This window comes from Anguilla rostrata, chromosome 3 (genome assembly GCF_018555375.3).
Source record: "Anguilla rostrata isolate EN2019 chromosome 3, ASM1855537v3, whole genome shotgun sequence".
Lineage (NCBI taxonomy): Eukaryota > Metazoa > Chordata > Actinopteri > Anguilliformes > Anguillidae > Anguilla > Anguilla rostrata.
The window spans coordinates 50,683,631-50,695,307 of record NC_057935.1 but is presented as its reverse complement, the minus strand read 5'-3'; the positions used below and the strand labels follow the sequence as shown (position 1 = coordinate 50,695,307).

Here is an 11,677-nt window from a genome sequence, read left to right as displayed (position 1 = left end):
AATTTGGAACACAACAATAATTTTCGAATAAATGTTGTACGTTACTTTGCTATACAATCTCAAATATGCAATCAGGTATTAAACAAAATTTAGTTTAGATATATAATTCTAGATCTTCATTCTGGATATTTTCGAATGACTTTTAATCAAATGTAATCAAATCACAAACCAAATTTATAAAGAATGGTTGGTAGATATGCTCGTTACTTTCGTGCGCTCACTTCGGCTATTGAAGGGTTTAATTAGAATTTCCAGTTGTTTCAATCCGTTACTGAAAATAAAGGCTGCAACATAGTCTCAACCGAAATAACACACGAATCTGTTTTTTTTTTTCTTTCATAAATGCTGCTCAACAGTTGAAAACATTATTTTCTTTGAAAAGTTGTTCAGTATGTGGTCCCTCGGAGAGATGTTTAGCCTATAGCTATACACCATTTTGTTGCCTGAAATGATGCAACAATTTATTTCTAACAAGTGCGTCCACCTGCCCCTGCGTGGGCTCTTTATCATTGCCAATTTATTAATGCATCACATCCTCTTTGTTTCAGCGAGACAAACAAGGACAGATTATGAGTTGAGGGACTCAGTTCTCGTTATTGTAATTATAATTATCACATTATATACTACATATTTAAACAGGAAAATATAACATACATTTATGTAGCTAGACTGTAGAAAACGTGAGCATCTTTAAAGAGACGTTCACAATAATAGGTTAAATCATTGCAACTCTATTTTGTTCACATATTCCCTCTTCCCCGGAATAGTAAAGAATACAAAGACAAATGCAAGTTTTGTTTTTTGTTTTTTTAAACAATTTTATTTGTACAAAAGTATTTGTACCTGACTTAAACTTTGAGGTAAATACATAATAGAATAAATCTCTTTATATACAATAAAAAATACATTTTAATATGAAAGCAAAACGTTGAATAAATTAAATCAAAACTAAGTCAGGGCTGGGCTGGTCCTCGCACGTGGGATTGAGTCTTTCTGCAGAGCGAGACAGAACGGTTTTCAGGGGGTCGAAATACATAATGCATGAGACCAGATCCTCGTCTTCTGACAGCCTTTCAGTCTATTGTCAGAGCGTTGAAACCAAATTTCCACGCTCGTTTTTCTTTATTATCACTCTACAAATTGTAAAATTGACTTTTCACCTCAGTCTGCAAAAGCAAATCTGTCTTTTCTTCTTTTTAATTCTAATTTTCTTTTAATAGAGGTGGGGGTCAAGATTTCAAGAGGACTTTAGTGTATGCGCTGGAAAAGTGCAAAGGTTTTGAAGACAATAGCATAGCAAAGGCTACCGTACAATTATATATAACAACAATCACAAAAATAAAATTATCCTATATATCTGCATTATCAGAGATGTGAGTATAAATGAAAATACGAAATACACACAGGGTATCAGACAGGCTTGTGTAACATAGTTAAGGCAAACAGTGAATAGTTAGAAAAAGCTACGGCGCCTCGCTTTTCTTTTTTCTAAACTGAGTGACAAACTTGACTTTACTATAAAGCCGATCCCCTTCAAGTTGTCACTATTACCAACATTACGACGGGCCATATCTGCTCAATAAAAGTTATTATGGAGTCTCTTAATAGATGCCTGGAACAAAGTTGTGAAAGCTGTACAGACTGTCAGTCTGCAAAAATCCATAGTCTTCCGAAACTGCCGGGCTGCTGGGATTTGAGGTACAGTACGAGGGGGATGAGGAGGAGGAAGAGGCGCTTGACATCCAAGAGCACGCGTCGCTGCCCGGGCTCGGGGAATCAGCCACACAAACTAGCCCTGGGAGCAGGAGTGAAGCGTCTTGGGACTTGTTCTGGCGCTGGTCTGCAATTCGGATTGTCTCTGAAAGCGCCCAGATGTAGTTGTGGGCGAAGCGCAGAGTCTCGATCTTTGTAAGTTTCGTGTCGTCCGGAAACGCCGGGAGGACGCTCCTAAGAGTGTCCAGAGCATCATTGAGGTTGTGCATCCTGTTCCTTTCGCGATCGTTGGCCTTCATGCGTCTGTTCTTCTTGACCACATGCACGGTGGCCTCACTCCTCACGCGCCCCCTGCGTCTCTTTTTCTGCTGCTGCTCGGGGCTAGAGGGTTCCTGGTTGCTGCTGATGGGAGATGACGGCTGGCCAAAAGAGGATAACGGGGAACCCGCCTGTATGCTGCTGCGAGAGTCTTCGTCGTCCGTTTGTGAGTAGGACAAGTCACAGCTTGAGCTGTCCAAGTCAGAGTAGAGGGTCTCCATAGTACTGCACATGATCTGTTCTTCAAACTGCAAAGGCAAAAAGAAGCGAAATTGGTGAGTCAGAGTGCAAGAATGAGGCAATAAATTGATGTCGTTTAAATGCTTAAAATAAGACGCTTAAAGAGAACAAAACGTACCTCAGTGTTGTTGTTAGAAACTGTCAATGCAAGTTGTCTTGCACCGCGCCAAAGTCCAACAAATGGTGTGGATGTTCAGAAAAAGGCACGCGTCTGTCTTGATCTTGATGCAGTCAGCTCGTGTGAGCTAGTGAGCTTGGCACACGACTGGCGTCAAACCCCTTATATACTCTGGGGAGACAATGGTCGTACCCCCCTCGCTTTGGCATTTTTTGTGAGGGATGAAAGGCTGGATTGCATCAGGTCTGCCCCGTGCCGCACGACCATCTCATTAGCATAATTTATGCCCGTTGTTTGTTCACCTTCCGAAGCGTGCCTGTAATCATAGCTATCCAATGGGAGCGCGGAACCGCTGGCCAGCCACGCGAGCGGCACTGTTGCTATCACGGAGCCGAAGACTCAGCCCACTTAAAGTTAAACCTCAAGAGGAAAATGAAAAGATAGGACGGCCAAATAATCGAAGTGCTTAGCCCCCGAGGCAAGGCACACTTTACAAGTTTTGGGGTGAGGTATTTTCGACACCTGGATGCCTAATGTGGCAAAAACAAATATAAAATATTTTTAGTACGCCAGAGAACTTTATTTTTGGTGCATATAGTTATGTGTTATACATACAATGAAAAATAATTTTATATAAACGCACACGCACACACACTTTGATTCTGTTAATTGGGCAACTGGGAATTTAAAACATAGTTAGATGAAGAGAAGCGTTTAATGTTTAGGGGTATAATGCCAAATAGCCAGAAGATTACAAATTCAAGGCAAATATCTTTAGCCACTTGCCATAATTATTTATATGTTTCTGAAACACTAGAAACTAACTGCGGGGGAAATGCCAATGGAATACGATATGGTCAGTACTGCGATAATTGCGTCGGTCAAATAAAGATTACCATTTAATTTTACAATAAAAATTGATAACAAAATGTTTTAATTTGGGCGTATATTGTGTGTAACAGAATACATTCTGAAAAACGAACGTATTCAGTTTATGACCAGTTTTATTAACTTATTAATAAATTAATTTTGATCTGATAAATATAATTAACATTCAAAGCATAGACTGTATAGTAAAATAATCAAGATCTCCTTTAGCCTATGCAATTTCATTTAGTTAATTCAAAGACATCTTTATGGGACAACCATACAATTGTCCATTAATTATTCTATTTATTCAATTTCCAGCATCTCGCCTCTCTTTTGAAAAAAGTGGATGGGGGTACTATTTAGAAATAGTTTGAGGAGAGACCTGCAGCGCCTTTCTCCCAATGGCATTATGAAAGTAGGGGGACAGTCATTTATAAATAATTACACAATGTTTAGAGTCTTCAGGCATGTATAATATATCAAAGCGATTATAAGGTGAATTGTTCCATTGTAAGCGTCTCCCCTCACTTCTTTTCAGTCCCATACGCCTTGTCCCCCGTCCAAATTCTGCTCCTCGGAGCTTTTGTCACTCATTTTTTCTGCCTGCAACAGTCCAATGGCATTATTCTTATTCAAAGAGTCCCAGCGTGAACAAAATGCGCCGCCACTGTCGCTTGTTTGAAATTTTGCTGCAGTGTTTTATATCTCTTTTGTTAATAATACTCATACAATGCCATACTACTACTACTACTACTTAAATAAATAAATATATGTAAGCATTTATAACATATATATAGTATAAACACAGATACCAAAATTACTTATATAGCCTACTAAACGACAACAAATAGACCTACTACTACTGCTGCTACTACTAGCCTACTGCTACTGCTGCTGCTGCTGCTGCTACTACTACTACTACTACTACTAATAATAATAATAATAACAATAATAACAGCAACATTATTATTTTATTTGTATTAATTAATTAATTAATTAATTAATTAATTAATTAATTAATTAATATTACTACTACTATATGGCGTAACTCAGTATTTATTTATTCTAAACGTACATTTAAAAAAAACCTGCATTCGCTAGATTACTGACGTGTGCCATCCTTTATACATGTTATGTGCACGCTCAGTTATTCATGCCTAACGTTATGAGGAAGAAACGGTCCATGTTTACAGCGCAATGGATGGATCCCAAACTATTTGTAAGTGCGGATTTGGGCGAAATATGGAGATTTTTATTACAGGTGAAAGAAAGGAGAAAGGTGGAGAAGTTTTACTATTACAACACCAACCTGTTAGCAATAACATCAAAGGCAAGAAACAGCTTGCATGCTTATTTCGTTATTATTTGGGACATTAGTGGGCTTTCTTAGAAGGTATGCTTATTGGCCGTATAAAGTGATAAAAGTAACAGTTTTACAATACGACCTAGTCAGTTCCAGACCAGCGGAATTGCAGTTTGCGAAGTAAGCGATCGCACAGAATTATGAGGTTTCAAAATGCGCACTTGCGGCCCACACTTGAGAGACGTTGCCTGGGAGATACTCTGGCAGGATTAGGCACAAGTGCACGAGATATGATTGCATTTCAATGTATGAAACACGTGAGAAAAAGAAACAATCGACTTGCTGGAGGAGGGACTAATCCTTGTTTGACAATTCAAAAAATTCTGTGTTGAAATCAATATACAAAAAGAAGTAGACTATATAAAATTATAAAAAACAATTTTTTCTCAATTTCCATCTTTCTGTCGCAACTAAGAGAACGATGGTAAGGGTTTTACCTCGCTTGTTTAAAATACAAACATTTTGCCTTTTTATTTTCCATGATATAGCATAAATCATGAGGCATATCGCATATGGGATCTATGCAATGACAGAATGCCCAGATATATTTGCATGCAGGTGCGAAACCTGTGGTGTAGCATTAAATGCCTAGTAGTGATGCTCTCTGATTCTTAAAACTTGAAATGCTTCCATCTACATTCAGAAAAGGGAATGCGGGAGAATACAGACTCTCTCCTCACTTGTGGTCGACTCTTAAATTTATTTCATATTTATTTATTTAATTTGAATTAAAGTTCAATTTTGCATTCGGGGTAGTATTAATCCCCGGGTATTAATGCGATTACTGTCCGCAAAAGATCTTTGAGTCAGAAAGTCTGATAGGAGTTTTCAGATGTTAATCCCCGGAATAATCCCTTCCCTTAGCGTTGTAGCAGGGCTGCAGCCACTAGACCTTTTCTCCTTGTTAAAAAAACTCAAGCATGGCAGAATAGGGCCATTACTTTTGAATGGTAATTAATTCTTTACTCCAGTGCGTCAATTGTACGGGGATAGTGCTCGGATAGTGCTCTCCACAATCTAAAAGCTCTCCTTCATCTTTGTAAAGGCATTAGAAAAAGAATAAGAAAACAAAGTCCGTGCTTACAACAGCGATGGAAACCAACTCTTTTGTTGCTACCAATTTCTTGTATCTCATACAAGATCTCACTCTTAGGATACTTCCAGGGTTCGCCATTTATTTATTTATTTATCAAAAATTGAAGATACAGTGAAAGCATCTCTATTACATTTCCAGCTCTATTACAAATGTTATATATTCCGATGTGGCCTATTTTTTGGGATATCATGAAGCCAATAATAAAGACATGGTGCATTTTTAGTGGTATAGGATTTGCTGTTCTGCAAAGCCAGAAACATCATTACATCAAAACAACAGCCATCAAATCACTTATTTCCAATTTTTAATTAAACCTGTCATTTTGCCTGTCATTTTGTGATGTGATAAGCCACATGTCCTCTGGTTGCTCTTGGTATCCCTTTAATAGTAGAGTCAATCCTTTACCTGCCTGGTCTATTTTTGCTCATCTCTTTCTAAGACACTCTTTAAGTTTGTATACCATTATGACGTTATCGATATAAGTTTCCTTGGGATAGTCTCCGGGTGTGCATTGCAGGTCACATGTTAAAATTTTCACTTTTCTCCAGAAATCTAGGTACAATCACTGCCTGCGATTAATTTCTGCATTGGAAGACATTTTGTTGCATTTAGGTTCTTCAAAGTGATTGAGTACCTAGAGTATTATCAAACAGTTCAGACCACCTGCACACACACCAGAGATACAAAGTGTGTAGCTACTCTTGTTGGTTGTTCCCCTGGGTAGGTATGCAATACATTAAATGTTCTATTGAGCTAAAACAATTGAGTGGTTATGTATCTAAAATAAATAATGAACATTAAAAAAAAAATTAGATTAGAATACACATTGACCATTATACTTGATCAAGTATATTGCATCTCAATTCACGGTACATGTTTACCTTTCGCATATATTTCCCCATGTCTCAGGTCAACCTGCACATCTGTTTCCATACCTATCCACATGACGGGATGTACTACTACTTTGGGAAAGGGTCTTCATAAGCGACCAGTACTTTGAGCCTCCCAATTACATATAGGGAATGAGAAGAGGTCTAACCCTATTCTGTACCATGTTATGAAAAATGCAGTGTTAAAATTCTGATTTGTAAACTTCATTATATGTAGCACTTCAAATTGAGATGCGTGGTGGTCATACTGAGTTTGGGAAACCTTTTTCAGGAATATTTTGAGGAGAAAGTTTAATAAATAAGTGACATTTCTTTCATTTTCCCGACTGGCTGACATGCCAGAGAGAGAGACAGGTGAAAGTGTGAACTCAGAGGATGAGACACACTTAGGTGCAGATTGAGTGGGGGGGATAGAAACGGGTCTTTGAACTGCATTGCTCTATGACAAAATGCAATTCTACTTTATAGCTGGTTTAGCTGCTAAATATAGAAACAAGGTTCAACAACATTCACAGCACAGTTAACAAAGTGCAAACGTTGCCTGGCGGTTTTCACCGTGTTCCTGTTTAACCTGTGTCTTAATGTTTTGTTGTACAGAATGCACAACTTCCTGCAACACAAATATACTACCCTGATACCTGAAATATTTATTTTTGTGTGCTTCAACTTTTATTTACAAACAGGTGCTACTATTGAAGTAATGGAATCTCATTACAGGCTTTCCGAATGCTAATTCTGTGTCCTCATTGTGAGCTGACGGTAGAATTGTGCCAGAATGTGAACCTGGTGCTATCAATCAGATGTCCAAGTCTAAATGCATAACCTCGTGCAAGCCATTCACTTGTCTCCCAGTATTTGTACAAGAGCATAATTTACCTCCAGTTTACCCTATATTAGCCTCCACAATAAGAACCCTGTCTCTAAAGACCTTATAATACAATGTAACCAAGGTAACTATTGAATAAGATGAGAAAAAGCTTTACACAGTAAATATCGTTTTCGAGGGGAACAAATGAAAAGTAATGCTACAACTGTTCTGCCAAGACAAAATGATTACTAGATACACATAACCTGACCAGACTACCAAATTAAATAAACAAACCCTTTTGAATGCCCTTTATGACCATATGCCCGTTTAGGAAGTGAAGCAGCCAAAAAAAATCTATAATAAATGCATACTTTGTATTATATAATATTGCTTTGCTTGTATCATTGCTGCTGCTGTTGCAAAAACTGCTCAAACTAATGCTACTGCAACTGTAATAATACTAATAATAGGATGGTGATATTGGTTAATATATCTGATAGTTGTACTGATATAGTTGTATCATTATTTCCTAAAGTTTTTCTGACATTGTGCAGTTCGCTTAGTGTTACACCAAGCGGCATGGCACACTGCCCATCTAGTGAAATGGTTAAGGTCTGCAGCGATGGCATCGCTTGTGGAGGCTCGAATGAGCCATATGGTTTGGAGTGCAATAACTTGAATCTGGGGCCAACAAAAGAGTAATTGAGAAGGGGAAGGGGGTCTGAGCTTGACTTGACAAAGCAGGAAAAACTCACTCTTTCACACTAATGAAGCTGTTGTCTGGAGGTGTGTGTGTGCGTGTGCGTGTGCGTGCGTGTGTGTGTGTGTGTGTGTGTGTGTGAGTGTGTGCGGGCGTGCATGTGTGTGTGCCTGAGTGAGTGGCTGTGTGCGGAGGGGGGCTGGGACGTGATTTGTCATACAATCTGAATCTTTAGGAGGGCAGCAGAAAGCCCTCCCCTCCATATGTCTACTTATTTAGCATCTGAAAGCTCTGGGTTAAGAGAGTTTGGGGGGTGGTGAGGGAGGCAGGAAGGGTGTAGGTTTGGTTAGAGGGACCAAAGATGCATTCTGTTTCTACAACTTGAACGACTGTGTTTCATAAAGCTGGACCTTTTTTAGGAACTACACAGAGATTGTATAATTTTACATTTTAGGTTAAATAAATGGATGCATGCTGACTTCAAGTTCTCAATTGTGGTTATTGCTGGTCACAATTCAGGAACACTTCATAACACTACTTAAGCAGTGTTAAAGTATGTACAGGTAAATTGAAACAAGTGCATATTTTCACTAAAAACTGAATCAGGGTTGTGTTGAGACCAGTTAAAATGAAAGGCCTTTCATGATTTGTTAATATCTTTGAATTTTCAGCATACTGAGTTGGCCAAAAGAATGTCTCTTTTTTTATTCCTCATCTGATTATTGTAGCAGAGCATTCTGCTTGCATTTAAAATTAGTTGAAGTATTTTTTGCGAGGGAGTAGAGTTTTTTGTATTTGAAAATGATGTACTGCTGTTCCAGGTCATTTCTTTTTTGGTATAGACAAATTTGGCGGGCGATCGATCGACCTGCAGGGCTTGATTTGACTGGCTTATTTAAATGTTGTTTCTGCTAATTGCAGTACACCGATAAAATGAACAGGTTGATGCCGCTTGTGCTGCATTATTTCTACTCCCGGTGACCCAAGAGCCCTTTGCAGAGTTTATTATTCTTTCCTTGTTAAAACAAGACCTCCATGCTAGATTTTAACAATTCCAGATATAAAAGGGAACCACTTGAAAGAATGCAGCGGGACAAAAGGAGATGAGAGACAATGGCACCGCACTTGCATTAGGTGTTGCCACTAAAGGGGTTAGACCACCAACTAATGAAAAGACACTGACTGGCTATGCAACTGCAATTACGTGGCGACAATGGCGGCACTGCAACACAACTCTACGCTGGCATGGGCATAATCTCCCTCGCCCATGGAACGGGAAGCAGGTGTGAAGCAGAGGGGACCAAGGGAACACTTTTACATCACTCCGGTATACCAAACTGCCTCGACCCATTATTGAGGCACGTAGTGACACTTCAGAAAAGATTAGCTCACTACTCACAGGGCCGTAACCCAGGGAACCAGGCTGGAGGAACAGAGGCTCACCTTTGTGTTTTTCTGGGAATTAGAATGGCAGAATTTGGGTTTTGTCCTTAATTTTTGTCTTTCAATTTGGTCGAGCCCTTGTCTGGACACTCATTGCACTCTGAAAAGAATCAAGTGTTCCTAGTGGGTAAAAATGTCCAACAGTGAGGCCCCTGTCAAATGACTCCATGTGGCTCTAGTGGAGCCCTCTAATTGTTTGTTCCCCTCTGTAGCCAGGAACCTTTACTATCACATGGACAATTCAGAGAAACTGATTTTGCAAACAGGCTATACAGGCTAGATAAATAGTTAGCTAGCTAGCTAGCTAGCTAGCCAGATAGATAGATAGATAGATAGATGATAGTGGAAATGTTGCAAGCTGCAAAAAAAAGGTGGGGTGGGAGGCATGAGAGAAGTATGCACAGGTATGGTGAACAATGTACAGAATCTTCCATTTTCTGTAATGTGAACATTGATGTTATGAAATACACCATGCAAAGTCTCATTTATAACGTTAATGATAATTTGTGTATTGCACACAGGCGTAGTAAACAAAGAAGAGAATCTAATGACATGAGAACAGTGCACTTAGGCTGCATCACTGGTTGCATCTTGGGATGATTCTGCTTTGGGACCTGAGGGCCATGAACTTGTTCAGTAGTGACATCTGTACACTCTCCCGTCCTTCCTTTTTGATATCAAGGTTAATGACATGAGCATTCCGTCGTCTCTCTGTCAGAATGTGGCATGGAGAAGAAGAGGAAGTCCCCAAGGACCCTCGGTTGGGCCTGGCTGCTTCTGTTCAGAATTCCTTCAATAAACGCATGAAGGTTCTGTGGACATCTGCCCCATCTCATCAGCATGCAGGCCTCAGTCTGGGGGTATCTGACCTGCTTGGGGGGCAACAATGGAGAGACAGTCTGATCTATGGCACGCCACCGCTACCGCCTTTATACGTGCAGTCAAAGGAACTGCCTCTAAAACTGGCCTTCAAAGTGCATTGCTGGAAGGGCCCTTTTCAGACTACTTCTGGAACCCACACCCTGTCCCCTCTTTCTCTTCCCTTCCAGCCTGCCCGACATTACCATTTCCCCAGGCGACCAGATCATTGTGCTCCCCTTTATGCCAGAGACATGGATTTAGTGCACAGGGCCTTGTGGGGTAAAGGGCATGGTATTCTGAAAATAAGAACCATCCACGAGTTGCGCACCGACTAATTTCATCACCCTCTGTGGCTTTTGTATAACCTGTCTCTTGTTTGCCTAGCAATGGTTGCTAATGTGCAGCTGAACTCACTGTTGCTTCAACAGAAAGAAGACGGATACGTTGGGGGTCAGCCACTAATTATATGAAATCATTAACTGGAAGAGAAAATTTTGTCTCAGAAAGTGAACATTTATATAATAAACATAGTTTATTTTAATGGAAGAAGTTGTGTTGCAGTATTGGTGGACTAATATGCCTCTCACCAATTTCATACACATATTTCTTCAGTCCACATACAAACAAAATACAAAATACAACATTTTTGAATAGTGCATCTACCAGAGATTTCTGCAGAACTGTTGAGGGAGTTCTTCAGATCGCTCCTTGCTACTTTAAAATATGGACATGAGCGCCATCTAGTGGCCATGAAATTTGGCAAACAGCTGCAAAAGAAACTGTAAGGACAGCTGACTCTGGTTATTTAATCTCAAATGGATGAATTATCAGTGACACTACTCATTTCTAAAATGAGTAGTATCAAACTAAAATGAGTAGTAAATGAGAAGGTACTGGATCATTTTTCTACCTTTGTCAATCTTAGCATTTCTGGCAGAATGGAGAGATGGTTATGAAACTGAACACACCTGCCCACACAGAGGGGTTTTGCTGTAGTACTTTATCTGAATTACTACAATTACACAGCAGTAAGTAGTGTAACACAAAACATACATCTCCCAAAAAAGTGAATCTCCCATAGAGACATTATTTCTAATGTTTGAATCTTTTGGAAGGTATATTGCAAGTATGCTACCAATGATTATAGCGCACTCCATTTCAATACAGCAATTCACATCTCCAATTGTTGATTCTGTGATGATGACGCTGCTTTGCTTTAGTTTCCTTCACTGTCACTTTTATATGACATCACAGCCC

At 39.4% G+C, this 11,677-nt stretch overlaps 1 protein-coding gene across 1 annotated transcript; it reads right to left on the bottom strand.

The window, feature by feature from the left end:
* Positions 1-809: 809 nt before the first annotated feature.
* Positions 810-2,540, bottom strand: neurog1 (neurogenin 1). Its single transcript, XM_064328111.1, has 2 exons — positions 2,390-2,540; positions 810-2,279 (listed from the first exon to the last, which is right to left on the bottom strand). Exon 2 carries the CDS (start codon positions 2,262-2,264, stop codon positions 1,602-1,604), a length of 663 nt encoding a protein of 220 aa, XP_064184181.1. The 5' UTR covers positions 2,265-2,279; positions 2,390-2,540; the 3' UTR covers positions 810-1,601.
* Between the last annotated feature and the right edge of the window lie 9,137 nt (positions 2,541-11,677).

What these genes read in the sequence shown, in the direction of transcription:
- neurog1 (XM_064328111.1), bottom strand. Translation starts at nt 2,264, where the DNA reads ATGTGCAGTACTATGGAGACCCTCTACTCTGACTTGGACAGCTCAAGC.